General features: G+C 37.7%; 1 protein-coding gene across 5 annotated transcripts in view; it reads right to left on the bottom strand.

Moving 5' to 3' along the window:
- Positions 1–24,147, bottom strand: part of sorcs1 (sortilin-related VPS10 domain containing receptor 1) — a 240,367-nt gene that overhangs the window by 54,677 nt on the left and 161,543 nt on the right. For all 5 annotated transcript variants that reach the window (XR_008563892.2, XR_001574014.3, XM_054743833.2 and 2 more), the window contains exons 4-5: positions 13,869–14,027; positions 771–844 (exon numbers count right to left, since the gene is read on the bottom strand). Coding sequence is in view for 3 of the 5 variants with exons in the window: in XM_054743833.2 (XP_054599808.2) it covers positions 771–844; positions 13,869–14,027 (233 nt within the window). In the remaining 2 variants the exon portion in view is untranslated. The remainder of the gene's footprint in view (positions 1–770; positions 845–13,868; positions 14,028–24,147) is intronic.

The following is a 24,147-nucleotide window of genomic DNA, read 5'->3' on the forward strand; positions in this document are numbered from 1 at the left end:
GACATGTCACCCGTGTAGCATGTTTGGGATGTGCTTGACCGGCGTGTACGACAGCGTGTACCAGTTCCCACTAATATCCAACAACTTCGCACAGCCATTGAAGAGGAGTGGACCAACATTCCACAGGCCATAACTGACAATCTGATAAACTCTATGCGAAGAAGATGTGTTGCACTGCATGAGGCAAATGGTGGTCACACCTGATACTGACCAGTTCTGAGTCCCCAGACCCCCAATGAAGCAAAAAACAGCACATTCCAGGGTGGCCTTTTATTGTGGGCAGTATAAGGTACACCTGTGCACTACTCATGATGTCAGATCAGCATCTTGATGTGGCACACCTGTGAGATGGGATGGATTATCTCAGCAAAGCAGAAGTGCTCACTATCACACATTTAGACTGATTGTGAACAATGTTTGAGAGAAATTGTAATATTGTCTATCTGGAATGAATTTTAGATCTTTAAGTCCATGTCATAAAAAATTGGAGCAGAAACAAAGGTGTTGCGTTTATAATTTTGTTGTGTGTTTATATATATATATATATATATATATATATATATATATATATATATATATATATATTTTTTTTTTTCTCAAAATTTTCTAATCTTATTTTAACATGAAAGTCCTCTTTGTAATCTCTAATAAACCGTCCCAAAAAATAACAAAAAATGAATGAAACACCTTACAAGGTCACCTTCAGATTTGATTAAAGCTTTTGTTGTTACGGAATAAAATGTACCTGTGAAGAAAAAAATTGTTCTTACCAGTAGAATCGATTAGGAGCCACTCTTTCATGCACCAGCTGCCACCTTCTACCAAACTCCACCGAGCTGTAAAGCTGAAACAAACGTGAAACAAACGAAAATAACATTAGTTAAATTATGAAATCTACTGAGAGCGTTAGAAATAAATAAAAAAATAGGCTTGGGCAATATTATGGTATTACTGTATACAGCTCGTGTTAAAAAATAGCAACAGCATCACTTCCCTAACCCCAACCCTCACCGTCATGAAAAGAACTGTGCAAGTAGTAGACATGGAAATAAATAAATAAATAAAAAAGATTAAATTAAGTAATTTAATGTATAAACCAGAGGCATGGTTGAATTTTCCATTTTACTTATATAGTTTAAAATGTTTTGTCCAACTTTCAGAGACCTTCCGTAAAGTTTAACGTGATGTCATCACGTGACACGACAAGAGAAAAATGACAGCATGGCACCAGCTGACTTGGTGTCTAAAAACAACACACCTGCAGTTTGGGAGTATTTCTGGTTCGAAGCAAACTTACAAGAAGAGCCGGTAAACACTGATGAGGTTATTTCTGTAAACAAACGATGACCGCGAAAGATGCAGGCCCCGTCGGAACGGCAGGTAGCTGAAATAGCAGCCTTCTGCTTGGAGCCTGCTAATAAACAAGATGACAACGCGCCTTTCTGGTGGAAATAAGCTGCCAGCCTTCCCCGGATGTCAGAGTAAACCCCAAAGTAACCGGGGGTCTGCCACAAACTCATCGAAGCCGATAAAGGTAAACATGCTGGTTTTTCAGGCCAAATTTCTTTTTTTAAGCTGCTCTTTTAAAAAGTTGTTAATATCATGTGTGTTGTTTGTTATTCCGTTTCTGAACGGTGAAGGTCCAATTCAACACCTTGGTAATTCCACTTAAGGCTTACGTCATCATTTTTAAATCAGTCCTGGTAATGCACACCGGCATCAGATGTTTGTTTTTAAGAAATCTGTAGTTTACCAAACAAACTGCCAAATTTATTTTCCAACCCAGAATCCACACATATACTTAAGCTTCCATTACCACATTCACAGCTTGTCATGTATAATCATTAGTTTAGGCAAAAGAAACAAACTCATTTTTATAAACTATGTACTTGACTCTGAATTAATACAAAGTATGTTTATGGTCCCTGAATAAGTAAAATAACTATAATCTTCTGATTAAACATGGAAAGACTAATCAGTTTGATATTTCATATTTATATGGAATTATCACGTCTTATTGGTCATTTTAATAAATATGTAGTGTAATCATCGATGCTACACCGTACACCTTGGTAACATGTGGAGGAAGCTAGACGGTATTAAAATTTGGAGACCGCTCAAGCTTAACAAAAACCAAAATTCGGATCCCAAATTTAGAGCAAGTCACCCAAATCATTTCTGATAAACTATATAAATGTGTGTCTAATCGCGCTGCAGACACGTGTAGTCAATAGTTTTGCACTTTAGTGCATTTTAGCTCAAATTTTAATTTTCTGCCTAAAACGGTCAGTGTTGCGCCGTTGTCAGGTAAAAACTGCATAGCATTTGAATTTCAATCTGCCATCGCTATTGGCTAAGAGGTACCCTAGAACATTAGCTGGTACCATATGATGTCACAATGTTGTCGTGAGCCTGTGTGTGTGTGTGTGTGTGTGTGTGTGTGTGTGTGTGTGTGTGTGTGTGTGTGTGTGTGTGTATTTGTTAGCGGCTCCACCCTCTCGGTCTGCTAGGAAACAGCATTTTTCAAACAGGAAGTGGGAGTTGAGTAAGAATCTGGTAGGGGGTGACTTGCTCTTTAACAGATTTTTCATGCAGACAGAACTAATACTGTAGATTTACACACACACACACACACACACACACACACACACACACACACACACGGGAGCTGAAACAGGGTTAAATATGCTAAAACTTTATTTTGTTGCTTTTATTATTATTTTTTTTACAAACGTTCATCCCAACGTATCTAATTATCACACAGCAGCACAGAAAACAAACATGTGTAAAACCGACTCTCCAGCATGTCTGCGGACCAGTGAGGTAATAACCTTGACAGACTCGAATAAAATCGTTTTAAGCTCCAACACCTGAACTCTCTGATAAAACACTCGTTCTAATCTGTTTACTTTGTCGCTTACATTTCATTTAAAATTAATTCAGTGTTTTTACATTGTTTTAAACTTGACCAACCATGCACATCAGATAATTATTTATCGGTGATGGAAACATTTATATTTTTTTCCACAATAATTTATTTTCTAATTGAATTTTAATATATTAAAGAGCATTAGTGTGAAGGTATGACATGTAATTAGCCTTTACAACAACATGGCCTCAGTGTTCGGCTGAAGATTTGATGTAATTAGTAATCTATAAATGGTTCATGCTAACTTTTATAAACTCAAGCTTGTTTCATCAACATCAAATCTACTCGTTATTAAAACCTTTATTTTACAAAATAAAGCTAAATGCAGACAAACTGATTTCATGGTTTATTCAGAAATTCAACTTTCTTCTTCTGACACTTTTTACTGAACTAAATATTTTCATTTAAAAAAATAATTATCTATAAAAGGTTGTTTCCTAAATCACTAACAGCGCTGGGTAGATTTAGCCCAGGTGTGCCTGTTTCAGGAAGTAGAAGTGAGCCAGATCAGAGTTAAGATTCAGATAACAGGATGTGGAGTCTAATTTAAGGATATGTGGACATCTTTCCTCAGATTAGTTACCATCAACACGACTCTGCTCTGCAATGTTAGAGTTTTATCTCCAAAAACAAGACGGGCTGCAGAGAAGGGCAACACTAGGATATTTTCTCTGCAGTTGCTATACAGTTACTGATTATAAGGGTTCGCTGAGACAAACAAAGGATACTCTGAAGCTGCAAGTGCGGTATTCTGGCCACAGGGGTCCGAGTGACTGTTCAGGGTGATTTAAGCACATACCGGCTCCAGAAAATGATTGAAAAATATGAAAATGTGCATCCTGGTCAGGTACATGTTTTTGAAGAAACACCTTGAGCGATGCAGACACCCTGGACGGATTCACAAATGTCTTATGCTGTTGATAAAATCTTTCAGTTTGAAATGATCGCAAAATAAAAAAAAAATATGGGTTTGCGTAAGTGGTCTTTGGTCATTCATTGTCACAGGCTCACCGATGGATGATCTGACCTATATATATATATATATATATATATATATATATGCAACTATTTCAGAAAAATACATTTCAGTTATTTAAAATGTTATTTAATAAAAAAAAAACTTTTTTTTGTTTAATTTACCTGTTGCTGTGTAAAAAACTATGGAAATAAACACTTTTTTTAAATGGTGAAAAGCAGAAAAATGTATTTTTTTATTCTGGTCATTTCTTTACTCATTAATTGTATAAGTGTTATTGTTTTCTACATTTATGTGATGAATAAATAACATTAATTTATAGTTTGAGTGAACACTAACAGGATTTATGCACTGGAAATTTTCTAGGGGTGGTCATGGCCATTGGGAAACAGACCTGTAAAACAACACAAAGGGACCAAGCTCACATCCCAGTGGGACACCCACATCAGCTTCGGGAAGGTCCTAATGCTAATGTGAACCAACCTAATCCTCATCTAGTTAGAGAGACGGGGTGACTTGTGGTGCAGTTGGAAACCACCTTAAAAGCTAGAAACAAGCCGTCTCCACATAAGTGTGTTCCTATTCCGGGTGAGACAAGCTGGTGCACAGATTTCGAGCGATTGCACCATCTGCAGGTGACCCAGAACTCTCGGAAAGAAACAAAAATTATGTATGTGGCTATCAAGTTCTTCCTTTTTGGCAAATTAGGAAATAATGCTATGAATGGCTCAACTATGAGCTGGTGTTTATTTTATTTTATTTTTTCACATCTTAACCAGCAGGCTACATTAGATGTTACCATGGAAACCAAACTACTGTCTACAAATCAACAGATGCTGCCTTTTCCCTTTATTAGGGTCCTTCTGATGACCTGCAGTCATGGTTTTGTGTCATTTGTATGTCGTGGCAGCAAAGTATGTTATTAAATATAAGACAGAGTTTTGATACATAAAAAATGAAGAAAGAAAGCAAAGAAACTGATCCAGAATGTTCCTTATATTTGATTTAAAGAGCAAGTTACCCCTAAATCAACTTTCTTTTGGCTAATAAACTATATAAATGAGAGTCTAATCGTGCTGGAGACATGCATTGTGCATATTAGTCAAAATTTTAATATTCTGCCTAAAAACGTCAATGTTGTACCGTCTTCAGGTAAAAACTGCAATGTATTTGAATTCAAATCTGCAATCGCTATTGGAGGAGACGTACACTATGACGTTAGATGGTAAATTATGTCACAATGTCGTGAAACTGTCTGTGTATTTGTTAGTTGCTCCGCCCTCTCAGTCTGCCAGGCAACAGCATTTATTGCATTTTTCAAACAGGAAGTGGGAGTGGAGTAGGACTCTCGTAGAGGGTGACTAGATCTTTTAAGAGCAAATATTGACTAGAAGATTCTACAGCACGATTAAACACTATTTCATATAGCTTATCAGAAAAAATAAGTTGATTTGGGGGTGACTTGCTCTTTAATTTTTTTATATATTTTTTTTACCGTGTAACAACTCGTTAACAAACAGGTCACTTCTGTGAGAGAGTTTTAACAATCAAGTAATAAAAAACATGAATTCTTCACTTTTGGATTTTATTGCAAATATAAAAATAAATGGCACCTCAACTTAAAGTACCTGGCAAGGGTCTATTTTGCCTTGTCCCCCAAAATCCCTTGTTACGGCCCTGGGTGTGGAACTGAACTTTGCAAGTGGTCTGACTTGTGTCAAATTTATAAATATCACATGCTCATGAATTATTGCTTTGCAAAGGTAAAAATGTGTAGTGGGATAAATCTACCTAGTCCAAGAACTTTGTTTTCTTGGTTTTTATCGTTCTGTCCTGTTGGTCTCTGGTGTTCCTGCACTTCCTCTCAGTCCTCCAGAAAAACTGCTGCCTGGCATCCTACTTTTTCACCTCTCAAGTAGCTTTTTAACTAAGCAGATCAAATGGATGCACTGACAGCAGAAAACATACCATAGTGTGCTGCGCTGCTCCTGCTAGTGACGTGGACTCACCGGACCACGGGTGACGAGCACCGCAGCGGCATGTAAATGATAACGACCCGCACTTGTACAGCACCTCTCAGAGTAAGGACTCCAAAGCGCTTTACACTACAGTGCATCATTCATCCATTCACACACTCATTCACACACTGATGGTGATGAGCTGCGATGTAGCCACAGCTGCCCTGGGGCGCACTGACAGAGGCGAGGCAGCCGAGCACAGGCGCCACCGGTCCCTCCGACCACCACCAGCAGGCAAGGTGGGTTAAGTGTCTTGCCCAAGGACACAACGGCAGAATTCTTTGTCCAAAGCCGGGATCGAACCTGCAACCTTCCGATTTCTGGACAACCCGCTCAACCTGTTGAGCTACTGCTGCCCCTCAAGCCAGGCTCAAAGACGCGAATGACCAGAGAGAATAAGAACAGGCACGATCGATCGTGTGTTAATGGCATATTTTTTGGATGAAGCCATTTTGAGAATGTGGCCGTGTGCAGAACGCAGCTGCGTGGAGCGCATGAATAATCAGCACTCTGTCGCAATATTTTTAAATAATGTAATATTGGTGGAAACTGGATCTTTTTCAGGCTCCCTCTGGGTGCGTAAGTTGAGGGTTTCAGGGGAGCCCGACAACCTTTCAGGAGAACCTGTTTCCCTTAGCTCTCCTGTAATTTGACCCCTGCTGTATCCGAGTCCGGGGAAGGAACGCCCAATCCCGATCGAGTCTGAAACCAAGAGATCGGGACCGATTTTGATCACGTGACCGGATCTGGACATCCCTAAACTATACCTTCATCACTCTTACATAGTTTAATTTACATTCTGATGTGATGTCACTGGTCACTGACGGTTGTGATAAATAATCAGGAAACATATAGCATGAATTAGAATTTGTTTCAAACACTGTTTTCAAACTTTGACCATTTTAATTTTTACTCTTTTAGCAAAAATACCATTTTTTGGGATATTTGTATGTCTGATAAATAATAAGAAAACAACATGGCTGAACATAAAAACTAATCAGTTTTAGGCATCATCCATTATGCTTCCATCACCATAGCGATGGAAACATGCACCATTCTGTGGAAATGTACAAATGAATGTAAGGAGTGCATCTGTTTTGTGTTAAAGTGAGAAAGATAAATGTCACTGATGGATTTCAGGACGTCCATGCCAAGATGGGGCGAGCAGATGCAAGTGAAAGAAAGAAGGGGAGGGACGTGGGGAAGGAGGAAATCACTTTGACTAATTACCCTCTTGAAGTCAGTTAGTATGTAGCCAAGCAAGTGACAGTGAAGAGGCAGGGAGCAGGAGGCGGAGGAGGTGAAAGGGTTGCGGTGGTGAGGTGGAGTGGGTCGTTGCAGCCTTCACAGCCTCCGAAAGGTCTCTCAATCAACAAATGCAGCAGTTCTGCCAAAAGGAGGCAGGGAAATTGAAAGAGAAGCACTTTTGAGGTGGAGACGATGTGAGGGGACGAGCGAGCTAGTGGAAGGTGAAGACGGGAAACAGAGATGGGGTGGATGATGTCCTGCCAGCCGATGTAGAGCAACAGAGGAAATGGATAATACGTTGTTCATGCTGTGTCTTAAGTCAACATCGTGTTGGATGAGTCCATGACCATAAACCGAACAAACGCTTAAGTACAGCAGTAAAAATATGATCCTGTTGGGCAGCAGCGGCTCAACAGGTTGAGCAGGTTGTCCAGTGATCGGAAGGTTGCAGGTTCGATCCCGGCTTTGGACAAAGAATTCTGCTGTTGTGTCCTTGGGCAAGACACTTAACCCACGTTGCCTGCTGGTGGTGGTCGGAGGGACCGGTGGCGCCAGCACTCGGCAGCCTCGCCGCTGTCAGTGCGCCCCAGGGCAGCTGTGGCTACATCGTAGCTCATCACCACCAGTGTGTGAATGTGTGTGTGAATGGATGAATGATACACTGTAGTGTAAAGCGCTTTGGAGTCCTGACTCTGAGAGGCGCTATACAAGTGCGGCTCATTTATCATTTAAGATGGAAAAATGCGTTTTTTGTGATCAATGACATTTGTTGACAAACATTTTTTTACGCTACGTACCAACTTGGAACGTATTTAGCTTATTTAATGAAGCCTGATGTCCTAAATCCCCACCATAACCGTAAAGCCTCCAGATGGAGCATCAAGATTAGTACCTTCATCTAAAACCTGCCCTAATGCTGTCCTGTACATGCCTGCTGCCCCCTGGTGGAGGATCTGCCAGCAACATTTATTTATTTATCTCTGTTTTAGTGTTATAGAGTGACATAATGACATAAAACATAATAATAATTGATATATTAACTCATTCATTGCCTTCTTATTGAGACGGGCCCGGGAACAAGCCCCCTGATGACATAAGTGTTTTTTTTTCTGTAGTTTCACATGATCAAAGAGCACAAAGGGCTGCATGGTGGCGCAGTGGTTAGCACTGTTGCCTCGCAGCACGAAGGTTGCAGGTTCGAAACTCGGCTGCGGCCTTTCTGCGTGGAGTTGCGTGTTCTCCCCATGCATGCGTGGGTTTCCTCCGGGTACTCCGGTTTCCCCCACAGATCACAACATGCCCTATAGGTTATAAACTAAATCGCTTTGGATAAAAGCGTCTGCTAAATGAATAAACATAAACATTAATAAACATAAATAATTACTTTGACTCTTAAAAACAGTAAAAACGCTCAAAAATGCTGGCAGTCTGATGCTTTTTGATCAGAAAACGTCATTAGATAACACATAGGTCTGTTTATGAGACACTACAGCTTTTAAGATTATTATTAGTTTATTATTTTGGGATTTAATTAGTCAACAATTTGTGCATTGTTTACCTACAAGGAATCAAACATGTGATGAGTTAGAAGAAACAACCCATTCACCCATTTAAAGAACACACACTGAGAAACCAGCTTTACTTGTCGTTTGTATTCTGAGGACGTCATGAAGGCTGAACGAGAAATAGTCTGCACCTGTTTCCTGTGTTCGCTTCTGATAGAAAGAAATGGAAATACGCTGAGTTCAGAAATGCCCGGGGTGCTAAATGCAAGCAAACACTGCACCGTTCTTATCGACTCACTAATCTTGACTCACGACGGGGAAGGCCTTTTTTTGGTTTAGCGCTCAGGAAGCAGCAGAGAACGCCTCAACTAGGAGAAGCTAACTGTTAGCATTAGCAACTCCACCCCACAGCTGAACTCCTTCAGGCTTGTGTTATTTGTGGAGATAAAACATTGCAGAGCAACAAAACACAGTGGTAAAGTCACATTGCTGTTATCCAGAGGAGAGATGTCCAAATACCAGGAAATAAGACTCCATCTCCTGCCGTCTGAAGCTCCTTTCTCCTCCAGCCGAACCCGTCCTCCTCAAACAGGAGCACCTGTGCTTTTATTCCCCCGAGAACGACTCACCGGGCATTCGTTCCTACTAGAGACCACTGCAAACGTATTAAAAATATGAGTAAAGTTGACCTTTAAAACAAGCCGATCTTGTTTATTATGACATGATTTATTTCTGCGCACCACTAGAGGGAGTTTTCATACAACCACCACGGTTCTAAGCATCTAATACATAATGAGTGTGATGACTATTAATAAGTTAGATCCTTTAAACTGCAGAAGTGTGTTTCTGCATTATGCATCACTGCAGCAACGGTGCAGCACAGCCCAGGACCTGGGGGTGAAGTTTAACATCTGTTACAACAAAAGGACGAGAGCATCCTGATCGGCTTCTTCTTAGCCGTCTGTCCTGTTTCCTTCGGGGTGACAGAAGCATCGATGTTTCTGGTGTTGTTGAAATTACAGCTTTAGCCAAAACGAGCCTTTCAGCCTGGCCCTGACCCGAAAATAAGAGCCATTATTCATCGCTGTAAGCCGGCGCGTGTCATGCTGAGTTGAAAGGAAGCAGCGTCCAAATATAGGAGAAGAATACAGAAACCCTTTACGGTGATTTGTAAAGACAGAGCTGTCAATGGATGGGTGAGAGATCAGAGCAGGTGGTCAGAAAGTAGAGAGGAGGGAAAGTGAACGAAAAAAGGGTTGAGTGAAAATGGAAAAGAGCTCATCTGGACGTCCAGAGACGCACGTCAAGTCCAAAGAATTCATGTCACAGATTAAAACCACCAGAGACAACAAACTGAATCCTCAATGCAACAAAATCCCAAATGAAACAAGAACCCACGACCCGTAATTAAAACTCCACGAGACTAAACGGTGACGCGTTGCACAAACCTCACACGTTTATGCAGTTCTATCATAGAACACGTAGCAGCTCAGTTAGAGAACAGTCAGATCAAATGAGACACGGTCCTTTAGATCGAGGGACCAGTACAGAATCTCATCGGACTCTTTTCTCACCAAATATGCATAAATACAAACTTTAGCTGTGATGTCAGAAAATGTTTTCTGTGGGTCAGACCTCTGAGATCAGTACATCTAGCCTGATGTTCAGCCAAACGTGAAGCGAAGCTTTGAGACGGAGCCACATTTAGGCGCTTTAGTCCCTCCTTCAGAGGCAGACTGATGTAAACAAAACGCTACCGTAGGTCATTCATCCCCTCTGCAGTAAGAGTGTATAACTCAGTTTAACTGGTACTATCACTGTCCTGGTACTTAATAACACCAATGCAGTACTCAGTATGTGTTCAGTACCTGTGCAGTACTGGATTTACATAGTACGTCTGTGTCCCTAACAGTTTGCTGCACAGCTCTGGAACCCAAGTTTCATTTTTGTTTGTGGTTTTTAGTGTTTGAAGGGTGCAGTAATAGCTTACTGCCTATGAATATATACTTGTATTGTTGGTTTTTTGTTTGTTTTCTTTATTCTCTAACTGTTGGTGCTGCTGTGAAAAGTGAATTTCCCCACTATGGGATCAATAAAGTCTATTCTAATCTATTCTGTTCTATTTTGTCTCATTCTAGCAATATGTTGTGGTTGATGTGATGTTTTAGACCTTTAAGGTAAAACTCCTGATCAAAATGAGCAGAACTCATGACATTAGGTTGTATTATTGAAGGGGAACTAGGCAGTTTTAGCTCGCTTTTAGCACCCCCTAGTGTCTGTTTGTAGAACTGAAAGCTAGACGTATCCCCTTGCTGTGCGTTTGTCTTTTTAACACCTTAAGCTTGGTTTATGCTTGATGCATTCACTTTCCGCGCGGTGATGCGGCTCGCGGATGGAACCCGCTTCGCACCTCGCAGCGTTTATGGTTCATGCGGCTCGTCTCTGCGGTGAGCCAATATTCTCCCAAACTGTAGGGGGCAGCATGGAGCTCTACGGCATGCATCCAACACTACACCATAGTAGAAGTAGAAATTACTGTTTACAACACGGCATTCCAGCATTTTTAACAGCGTCCTCGTCTTTTCCGACAGTGCGAGCTATTTCTCTCCAAGAATTATTAACAACATGTCGATCACGGTGATCTCTGAGAGCTGAATCATACAAATGTCTGTATTTACCAACCTCTGCCATACTAGTTCTTGCCGGTCCGCCATGTTTTTCCGCGTATGTACGTCCGCGTGGTTAGAAATTTTCCGAGGTGCGCGTTGCGGAAATTCTGGGCCGTGCGGAGACACGGTGGAGGGGCGTGGTTGTTAAAATGACGCAACTTTTCCGCGCGGAGCCGTGCGGACCTCGCGGACGCGTCAAGCATAAACCAACCTTTAAGCTGAAACATCTCCCAGCCTTCTTTAGTGTCTACAGGAGTGATTCATCCCTAAAAACATGCAGGAAACCTGCTGGAAGCAGACTGCTGCGCCAGGTATGTCAGCTCCTTCTTTTAAAGTCCCAACAGAGCAGAGCCAGTTGAAAATATTCTGGCCAATGGGGGCGATAGTTCTTTCAAAAACTTTGTAAAGAATAATTTTAGCACATAGTGGCTCAAGAAAATAATTAATAGATCTGAAAATTTTGCAAAGTATCACTTTAACAACATCTAAATCCGGCTCAACTCTCTCTTCACCACAACAGACCGTTACCACGCCTTCACCACTGCACCGATTCACCTGTCGATCTCCCCACCCATCTTTCCCTCACTCATGAACAAAACCTCAGGATACTTTAACTCCTCCACTTGTGGCAGGACTTTGTCCCTGACCCGGAGAAGGCATTCTACCCTTTTATGATTCAAGACCATGGTCTCAGATTTAGAGGAGCTGGTTCTCATCCCAGCTGCTTCCCACTCGGCTGCGAACCGCTTTAGGGAAAGCTGGCGATAATGTTCCGATAAAGCCAACAGTACCACATCATCTGCAAAAATCAGAGACCTGGGGTCTCATTTATAAAACATGGCGTAGAATCCTTTCTAAAACCGTACTTAAGCTCAGCAAAAATAAAAAGTACTTACACCAAGTAGGTTTGTGACCTATAAAACATGGAGTACGCACAGCTGCACACAATCTACGCTTTATAAATCAGAGACTGTCCTGTCCGCTCTCTTCGTTCCTCTATTGTTCCTCAACTCTCGGCTCCCTCCGCTCTTCTTGTCACCATGGGGAGTAGAGCATTCAGTCATTCTGCTCCCCACCTAGAAATGCCGTCAAATAATCTGTGACAAAGGGCAGCCTTGGTGGAGTCCAACTGCCCCTGGAACAAGCCCGACTTACTGCTGGCATTGCTCTGACGCCGGTCGTACAGGTCCCTAACAGCCCGCATCAAAGGGCCTGGTACCCCATAATCCAGAGGCACACAGTCGAGCGCCTCCTCCAAAACACATGTAGTTTGGTTGGGCGAACTCCCGCACCCTCCAGGACCCTCCTAAGGGCATGAAGCTGGTCCACGGTTCCACCGCCAGGATGAAAACCACATTGCTCCTCCTGAATCCGAGCTTCGACAATCCGACTGACCCCCCTCTCCTGAACTCCTGAATCGGCCCTACCAGCTGGTTGGATGTATGATAAAAATAAACAAAGGTAAAAAACACTGTGACCTGTGTGAATTATACTTGGGCTTCTCGAGTAACTAATTGAAATCTGATAAATAAAACACACAATAATGTTATGATCCAGCTTGGTTGTCTGAATCTATTCATTCAGCTAAAACAGAAGCAAAGACCAGCTCCGTTCCTGTAATTTAAAGATATTCACCCACGAACCAAAAGCTTCTACATGCTGCAGGAGTAATAAACGTACATTTTCTGCCTTTGTGAGCACAAACAGGAATAATTAAACACCCAGATTAATCGATGGAGGCTGATTTAAAAGGTTGAAATGGTTTCCGTGTTTCCATTAAACAACTAAATCATGTGTTTCCTGTTTCCAGAGGGAGATTCATTTAGAGAAACACCTGCAAATATTTTCATTACTTAAGAGTTTATTATTGGATTTATACAGGAGATCGTTTTTTTACACCAAACCGAGTTTAAGTTACTCAAAAGCTAGAAGATTTACTGTCATCTATCCATAACTCATTTCATCAAAGGAGTTTTGGGGTTTTATTACGTGAATAATTATGCATGATGTCACAGCTGGTAGCTGAGTCAGAACCCTGACGGCGGACTTCTTACATGGAGCTGGCATGTCCTTCCCGTGCAAGGCCGTAGCAAAATGAATGAACAGGAAATGATCCCAGGAAGTTAAAATACAAATGTAGGTAGGCGTACATGTGGTGCAAACAGCTCACGTTGTCGTCTGCAGGCAGCCTTACAGATAAAATACTGTCATTAATCACTTTCCTGCAGCGCTGCACGGAGGTGAGGATGTGTTTTTGTGTTTGACTGAAACAATTAGCAAATGAAATTACTTTCATCTGATTTACAGCTTTGATGTCTCTCCTCCTCTTTTTGAACACCACCATTTCTCCGACTAAATGCTTTTATTCTCTCATTTATTCTCGTTTGTGTGAACTCCACGAACCTCTAACTCTCCAGGATCTCACAGTGATCTCTGCAGCTCAGACCCACACAGGGACCCCAGACTGGTTTTGCCGGTGGGATTTCTTTTCCCAGGCTGCTCCAGCCGTGCCCGCCGCCTCACCTTTTGATCGTGGCTGTACGCCAGGATCCAGTCTTCCTGTTCGGGGTGGAAAAGCAGGCTCAGGATGTAGAAGTTCAGCCGGTACTTCTGGTACGTGGCCCCTTCGTCGGAGCTGATGAGAAGGCTGCTCTCCACCTCAGGGTCAGTCAGCAGCATGATCTAACAGCAGAATTAAAGGAATCATGTTCAAATCAGAGAGAACAAGGGCATTTTTACAGCTTTTCAGGTCAAAATAAGTCTTAAAAACTCACAAAAGTTTCCACCAGCAGTTCTGGAGTCTCTTGAGTTTCATGATTTAATCACAAAACTGATGCCCCTCAGTTTTATTTCTCAGAGATTTAAACAAATTTACCAACACACACACACACACACACACACACACACACACACACACACACACACACACACACACACACACACACACACACACACACACATGCCTGAGAATCCAGAGACAACGTCTCCAGATGCAGACTAGGCTGTAGAGACGAACCATCGTTAGGAGTGAACAGTGACACGCCCCGAGGGGGTTCTGGTGCTTCTGCTGAGTGAAACAGCAACATTAAAGTCTCAAACCAATATATCCTGCCCTGGACCCCCCACACCACCCTCGATGTAATCCTCGTTAAAGCCCACACATGCCCAAGCTCAGTCCTGCGCTGGAAGAAACCGCATGGTCAGCATCTTTTGCTACAGGTCTCACCAGTGATGTCATTTCCCCTGCGACTGGGTTCAGTTCTCAGTTCTGCTTCTATCCTGCTGAGCTGAGGGTTAACCCATCCTGGCTGAACTCTAAGCTGTGTGAAAAGCCACAACTTTAATGTTTAATACTCATTTAGTGTTAGTTAGGGACGTGTAGAGCCACTCACGACTTGATTTGATTCCGATTCTCGGGGTGCCGATTCGATTCTGACTTGATTCTCGATTGAAATCGATTCACAATTAATATTAACAAAGAGCCTCAGCTCCAGGATGAACTACTTTGTTGTGCAAGTTAGTTAAAGCTATGGGAAATTTTTATTTGACTTTAAACCGGTCATGTTCATAAAATGCAAATTTACAATGTAAACTAAAGTGATTCTAAAACTGTAAACAGAAACAATCTTTTGACCAAAAGGCAGCATTTATTTTTGCTTACCTTGTAAAATATGACTAATCTTTAGTTACCTAACAGTAGCTTTGAAAGTAATACGGTCAAATACTTTTCAAGGATGTGTAGAAAAAAGTTTAACATTTGAATCTGAAACCTGTTTAAAAAAGAGCCTCAGATTTCTTCCAAAGGAAAACGTGTTCTCTCATTTATCAATAACTCCTAATAAATACATGAGTAATCATGAGTACTCACTTATCAATAACTCCTAATAAATACATGAGTAATCTAGAGTACTCACTTATCAATAACTCCTAATAAATACATGAGTAATCTAGAGTACTCACTTATCAATAACTTCAAATAAACACATGAGTAATCCCGAGTACTCACTTATCAATAACTCCTAATAAATACATGAGTAATCTAGAGTACTCACTTATCAATAACTTCAAATAAACACATGAGTAATCATGAGTACTCACTTATCAATAACTCCTAATAAATAAATGAGTAATCTAGAGTACTCACTTACCAATAACTCCTAATAAATACATGAGTAATCTAGAGTACTCACTTATCAATAACTTCAAATAAACACATGAGTAATCTAGAGTACTCACTTATCAATAACTCCTAATAAATACATGAGTAATCATGAGTACTCACTTATCAATAACTCCTAATAAATACATGAGTAATCTAGAGTACTCACTTATCAATAACTCCTAATAAATACATGAGTAATCTAGAGTAGTCACTTATCAATAACTCCTAATAAATACATGAGTAATCTAGAGTACTCACTTACCAATAACTTCAAATAAACACATGAGTAATCATGAGTAATCACTTATCAATAACTCCTAATAAATAAATGAGTAATCTAGAGTACTCACTTATCAATAACTCCTAATAAATACACGAGTAATCTAGAGTACTCACTTATCAATAACTCCTAATAAATACATGAGTAATCTAGAGTACTCACTTACCAATAACTTCAAATAAACACATGAGTAATCTAGAGTACTCACTTATCAATAACTCCTAATAAATACATGAGTAATCTAGAGTACTCACTTATCAATAACTCCTAATAAATACATGAGTAATCTAGAGTACTCACTTACCAATAACTTCAAATAAACACATGAGTAATCCCGAGTACTCACTTATCAATAACTTAAAATAAATACATGAGTAATCCCGAGTACTCATTTATCAATAACTTAAAATTAATACATGAGTAATCCTGACTACTCACTTATCAGTAACTTCTAATAAATACATGAGTAATCTAGAGTACTCACTTATCAATAACTCCTAATAAATACATGAGTAATCTAGAGTACTCAATTACCAATAACTTCAAATAAACACATGAGTAATCCCGAGTACTCACTTATCAATAACTTAAAATAAATACATGAGTAATCCCGAGTACTCATTTATCAATAACTTAAAATTAATACATGAGTAATCCTGACTACTCACTTATCAGTAACTTCTAATAAATACATGAGTAATCTAGAGTACTCACTTATCAATAACTTCAAATAAACACATGAGTAATCTCGAGTACTCACTTATCAATAACTTAAAATAAATACATGAGTAATCCCGAGTACTCATTTATCAATAACTTAAAATAAATACATGAGTAATCCCGAGTACTCATTTATCAATAACTTAAAATTAATACATGAGTAATCCTGACTACTCACTTATCAGTAACTTCTAATAAATACATGAGTAATCTAGAGTACTCACTTATCAATAACTTCAAATAAACACATGAGTAATCTCGAGTACTCACTTATCAATAACTTAAAATTAATACATGAGTAATCCTGACTACTCACTTATCAGTAACTTCTAATAAATACATGAGTAATCTAGAGTACTCACTTATCAATAACTTCAAATAAACACATGAGTAATCTCGAGTACTCACTTATCAATAACTTAAAATAAATACATGAGTAATCTAGAGTACTCACTTATCAATAACTCCTAATAAATACATGAGTAATCTAGAGTACTCACTTATCAATAACTTCAAATAAACACATGAGTAATCTAGAGTACTCACTTATCAATAACTCCTAATAAATACATGAGTAATCTAGAGTACTCACTTACCAATAACTTCAAATAAACACATGAGTAATCATGAGTACTCACTTATCAATAACTCCTAATAAATAAATGAGTAATCTAGAGTACTCACTTACCAATAACTCCTAATAAATACATGAGTAATCTAGAGTACTCACTTATCAATAACTTCAAATAAACACATGAGTAATCTAGAGTACTCACTTATCAATAACTCCTAATAAATACATGAGTAATCATGAGTACTCACTTATCAATAACTCCTAATAAATACATGAGTAATCTAGAGTACTCACTTATCAATAACTCCTAATAAATACATGAGTAATCTAGAGTAGTCACTTATCAATAACTCCTAATAAATACATGAGTAATCTAGAGTACTCACTTACCAATAACTTCAAATAAACACATGAGTAATCATGAGTAATCACTTATCAATAACTCCTAATAAATAAATGAGTAATCTAGAGTACTCACTTATCAATAACTCCTAATAAATACACGAGTAATCTAGAGTACTCACTTATCAATAACTCCTAATAAATACATGAGTAATCTAGAGTACTCACTTACCAATAACTTCAAATAAACACATGAGTAATCTAGAGTACTCACTTATCAATAACTCCTAATAAATACATGAGTAATCTAGAGTACTCACTTATCAATAACTCCTAATAAATACATGAGTAATCTAGAGTACTCACTTACCAATAACTTCAAATAAACACATGAGTAATCCCGAGTACTCACTTATCAATAACTTAAAATAAATACATGAGTAATCCCGAGTACTCATTTATCAATAACTTAAAATTAATACATGAGTAATCCTGACTACTCACTTATCAGTAACTTCTAATAAATACATGAGTAATCTAGAGTACTCACTTATCAATAACTCCTAATAAATACATGAGTAATCTAGAGTACTCACTTACCAATAACTTCAAATAAACACATGAGTAATCCCGAGTACTCACTTATCAATAACTTAAAATAAATACATGAGTAATCCCGAGTACTCATTTATCAATAACTTAAAATTAATACATGAGTAATCCTGACTACTCACTTATCAGTAACTTCTAATAAATACATGAGTAATCTAGAGTACTCACTTATCAATAACTTCAAATAAACACATGAGTAATCTCGAGTACTCACTTATCAATAACTTAAAATAAATACATGAGTAATCCCGAGTACTCATTTATCAATAACTTTAAATTAATACATGAGTAATCCTGACTACTCACTTATCAGTAACTTCTAATAAATACATGAGTAATCTAGAGTACTCACTTATCAATAACTTCAAATAAACACATGAGTAATCTTGAGTATTCACTTATCAATAACTTAAAAATAAACACATGAGTAATCCTGAGTACTCACTTATCAATAACTTAAAATAAATGCATGAGTAATCATGAGTACTCACTTATCAATAACTTCAAATACACACATGAGTAATCTCGAGTACTCACTTATCAATACCTTTAAATAAATACGTGAGTAATCCTGAGTACTCACTTATAAATAACTTAAAAATAAAGACACGAGTAATCCAGAGTACTCACTCATCAATAACTTAAAATAAATACATGAGTAATCCTGAGTACTCACTTATCAATATCTTCTAATAAATACATGAGTAATCTAGAGTAACAACTTATACACACATGAGTAATCTTGAGTACTCACTTATCAATACCTTTTAATAAATACATGAGTAATCCCGAGTACTAACTTATCAATAACTTAAAATAAATACATGAGTAATCCCGAGTACTCACTTATCAATAACTTCAAATAAATACATGAGTAATCCTGAGTACTAACTTATCAATAACTTAAAAATAAATACACGAGTAATCCAGAGTACTCACTTATCAATAACTTCAAATAAACACATGAGTAATCTTGAGTACTCACTTATCAATAACTTAAAAATAAACACATGAGTAATCCTGAGTACTCACTTATCAATAACTTAAAATAAATGCATGAGTAATCATGAGTACTCACTTATCAATAACTTCAAATACACACGAGTAATCTCGAGTAGTCACTTATCAATACCTTTAAATAAATACGTGAGTAATCCTGAGTACTCACTTATCAATAACTTAAAAATAAAGACACGAGTAATCCAGAGTACTCACTCATCAATAACTTAAAATAAATACATGAGTAATCCTGAGTACTCACTTATCAATATCTTCTAATAAATACATGAGTAATCTAGAGTAACAACTTATACACACATGAGTAATCTTGAGTACTCACTTATCAATACCTTTTAATAAATACATGAGTAATCCCGAGTACTCACTTATCAATAACTTAAAATAAATACATGAGTAATCCCGAGTACTCACTTATCAATAACTTAAAATAAATACATGAGTAATCCTGACTACTCACTTATCAATAACTTAAAAATAAATACACGAGTAATCCAGAGTACTCACTTATCAATAACTTAAAATAAATGCATGAGTAATAATGAGTACTCACTTATCAATAACTTAAAATAAATACATGAGTAATCCCCAGAAATCACTTATCAATACCTTAAAATAAATACATGCCTAATCCTGAGTACTCAGTTATCAATAACTAAAAATTCATACATGAGTAATCCTGAGTACTCAAATATCAATAACTTAAAATAAATACATGAGTAATCCTGAGTACTCACTTATCGATAACTTAAAAATAAATACATGAGTAATCCTGAGTACTAACTTATCAATAACTTAAAAATAAATACACGAGTAATCCAGAGTACTCACTTATCAATAACTTAAAATAAATGCATGAGTAATCATGAGTACTCACTTATCAATAACTTAAAATAAATACATGAGTAATCCCCGTAACTCACTTATCAATACCTTAAAATAAATACATGCGTAATCCTGAGTACTCAGTTATCAATAACTAAAAATTCATACATGAGTAATCCTGAGTACTCACATATCAATGACTTAAAATAAATACATGAGTAATCCTGAGTACTCACTTATCGATAACTTAAAAATAAATACATGAGTAATCCTGAGTACTAACTTATCAATAACTTAATGATAAATACATCAGTAATAATGAGTACTCACTTATCAATAACTTAAAATTAATACATGAGTAATCCTGAGTACTCACTTATCAATAACTTAAAATTAATACATGAGTAATCCTGAGTACTCACTTATCAATAACTTAAAAATAAATATACGAGTAATCCTGAGTACTCACTTATCATTAACTTTAAATATAAACATGAGTAATCTAGAGTACTCACTTATCAATAACTTAAAATAAATGCATGAGTAATCCTGAGTACTAATTTATCAATAACTTAAAATAAATTTATGAGTAATCCTGGGTACTCACTTATCAATAACTTAAAAATAAATACGAGTAATCTAGAGTACTCACTTATCAATATCTTAAAATAAATACATGAGTAATCATGAGTACTCACTTATCAATAACTTAAAATAAATACATGAGTAATCATGAGTACTCACTTATCAATAACTTAAAAATAAATACGAGTAATCAAGAGTACTCACTTATCAATAACTTAAAATAAATACATGAGTAATCCTGAGTACTCATTTATCAATACCTTTAAATAAATACATGAGTAATCCTGAGTACTCACTTATCAATAACTTAAAATAAATACATGAGTAATCCTGAGTACTAACTTATCAATAACTTAAAATAAATACATGAGTAATCTTGAGTATTCACTTATCAATACCTTTTAATAAATACATGAGTAATCCTGAGTACTCACTTATCAATAACTTAAAATAAATACATGAGTAATCCCGAGTACTCACTTATCAATAACTTAAAAATAAATACACGAGTAATCCAGAGTACTCACTTATCAATAACTTAAAATAAATGCATGAGTAATCATGAGTACTCACTTATCAATAACTTAAAATAAATACATGAGTAATCCCCAGAACTCACTTATCAATACCTTAAAATAAATACATGCGTAATCCTGAGTACTCAGTTATCAATAACTAAAAAATCATACATGAGTAATCCTGAGTACTCTCATATCAATAACTTAAATTACGTAAATACATGAGTAATCCTGAGTACTCTCTTATCGATAACTTAAAAATAAATACATGAGTAATCCTGAGTACTAACTTATCAATAACTTAATGATAAATGCATCAGTAATAATGAGTACTCACTTATCAATAACTTAAAATTAATACATGAGTAATCCTGAGTACTCACTTATCAATAACTTAAAATTAATACATGAGTAATCCTGAGTACTCACTTATCAATAACTTAAAAATAAATATACGAGTAATCCTGAGTACTCACTTATCATTAACTTTAAATATAAACATGAGTAATCTAGAGTACTCACTTATCAATAACTTAAAATAAATACATGAGTAATCCTGAGTACTAATTTATCAATAACTTAAAATAAATTCATGAGTAATCCTGGGTACTCACTTATCAATAACTTAAAAATAAATACGAGTAATCTAGAGTACTCACTTATCAATATCTTAAAATAAATACATGAGTAATCATGAGTACTCACTTATCAATAACTTAAAATAAATACATGAGTAATCATGAGTACTCACTTATCAATAACTTAAAAATAAATACGAGTAATCAAGAGTACTCACTTATCAATAACTTAAAATAAATACATGAGTAATCCTGAGTACTCATTTATCAATAACTTAAAATAAATACATGAGTAATCCTGAGTACTCACTTATCAATAACTTAAAATAAATACATGAGTAATCCTGAGTACTAACTTATCAATAACTTAAAATAAATACATGAGTAATCCTGAGTACTCACTTATCAATACCTTTTAATAAATACATGAGTAATCCTGAGTACTCACTTATCAATAACTTAAAATAAATACATGAGTAATCCCGAGTACTCACTTATCAATAACTTTAAATAAATACATGAGTAATCCTGAGTACTCACTTATCAATAACTTTAAATAAATACATGAGTAATCTTGAGTACTCACTTATCAATGACTTAAAAATAAATACACGAGTAATCCAGAGTACTCACTTATCAATAACTTAAAATTAATACATGAGTAATCCTGAGTAATCACTTATCAATAACTTCAAATAAATACATGAGTAATCCTGTGTACTCGCTTATCAACTTAGAAAAGAAATATGAGAATACCTCAAATTTCTGAGTATGGAAAAAAATTACATCCAAGTGCCCGTTTATCAGCAGATTTCAAAATAAATCATCATGGGATTACAAAAGTACATGGAGTACTAACTCTCCTAACAGAGATAAAAACACAGACAAAGTGCATCTCAAACCTGTAAAATACCAAATTTGAGTTCTTGGGATCGATTCAGAATCTTTATAAATAAGAATCCAGATTCAGACTTTTTTGCAGCACCTCTAGTGTTAATATTAAATACTTGTTGCCTCTGCATGACACACAAGTTTTTGATGTTTTCTGAAACAACACTGCTAAAGTAACTTAGGTGTTACTAACCCTAGCTGCCTTCCTAATGATCACTTATTTTCCCAGTTTGGGGGCAGCAGTAGCTCAACGTGGAGCGGGTTGTCCAGTAATCGGAAGGTTGCAGGTTCAATCCCGGCTCCGGACAGAGAATGCTGCTGTTGTGTCCTTGGGCAAGACACTTAACCCACCTTGCCTGCTGGTGGTGGTCGGAGGGACCGGTGGCGCCTGTGCTCGGCAGCCTCGCCTCTGTCAGTGCGCCCCAGGGCAGCTGTGGCTACATCGTAGCTCATCACCATCAGTGTGAATGGATGAATGATACACTGTAGTGTAAAGCGCTTTGGAGTCCTTACTCTGGGGGGCGCTGTACAAGTGCGGCTCATTTATCATATCCTTTTGTGAATGCGTTGGAGTCTGACGAGGGGAACACAAATGTTAATTGTTTGGGAAACTATGACGAAGACAAAGTTACTGTCGAGTTACTGTTTCTCACAAAAGTGACAACCTGAGCAAATATGTTTTAAACTGCTTCCAAACTTTATAAATGCATCATTTTTGTATGTTTTTGTCAGAGAATTTGTTCCAAATGAACCCTTTTCTGCGTATCTGTTAGCTTAACCGAGCCTTTGTGTGAGGTTTGGATGATGTTCATGTGCATGTGAGAATCTTGATGTTTGAGTATGCTATGGGCAGAAGACAGGTGTCACTTTTTCCAGGTGTAGCTCCGCCCCTTCACCTCCCCCCTGAGCCAGCGGGTGTCATCACACGAGCGATACCTGTGATATTGTTTATCTGCACTGGGCTTTTACCCTGGGTTTGTTTTTCTTTGCCTTATTTGTCTTGGATTTCCTCGGCCATCGGCGTAGCAGCAACGCTCGTTTCCAGCTGTTCGATAACAGTCGGGTAAGTAAAGTTCCCGCGTTGCTCACCGGGGTTCGTCTCTTCAGGCCTAGAGAATGAGAGCACGCTGCTTCGGACCGTCAATACCTTCTCAGTGTGCTGCCGTCTGAAGTGAATGCTTCTGGTCTCCGTCTGCAGAGTCATTTGTCTGCAATCGCCTGTGAAACAGCAGCCATGGTGGGCGCACCCAGCAGCACCAGTTCATCCATCAGCGCCGGCGGTTCTAATGCCATATACGTGAGGCCCATGTCGAAGAGTCCAATCAAATATCTGAACAACAAATCCCATAGAGTTTTCCTCAGACCGAGCTGCTGCTCGCTGGTGGAAAACTTTTTAATTACCTGTTGTGTTTCTGGTGAATCGGAGGCTACAGAACACTAAATATGAGGCGTTCCCACAGAGATCTGTATTCCGTCTGCATAACCGGGTTTTACCAATCAATACGCCCAGCTCAGACGTGTAAACACGCTTTGTAAATTAGTTGGGCCACAATAGATTTAGGTTTGTTCTGTTGGCCAGATAACCTTCTGTCACCTTCATAAACATCAACAAATAAGGGAGGAAGCTGCAGGAATCGTTCCTGTAATGTCATTTATTCAGATCCGCCAAATGATGCCGTGAGAATAAAAACAGCAGAA

Source organism: Nothobranchius furzeri, chromosome 6 (genome assembly GCF_043380555.1).
Source record: "Nothobranchius furzeri strain GRZ-AD chromosome 6, NfurGRZ-RIMD1, whole genome shotgun sequence".
Classification (NCBI taxonomy): domain Eukaryota; kingdom Metazoa; phylum Chordata; class Actinopteri; order Cyprinodontiformes; family Nothobranchiidae; genus Nothobranchius; species Nothobranchius furzeri.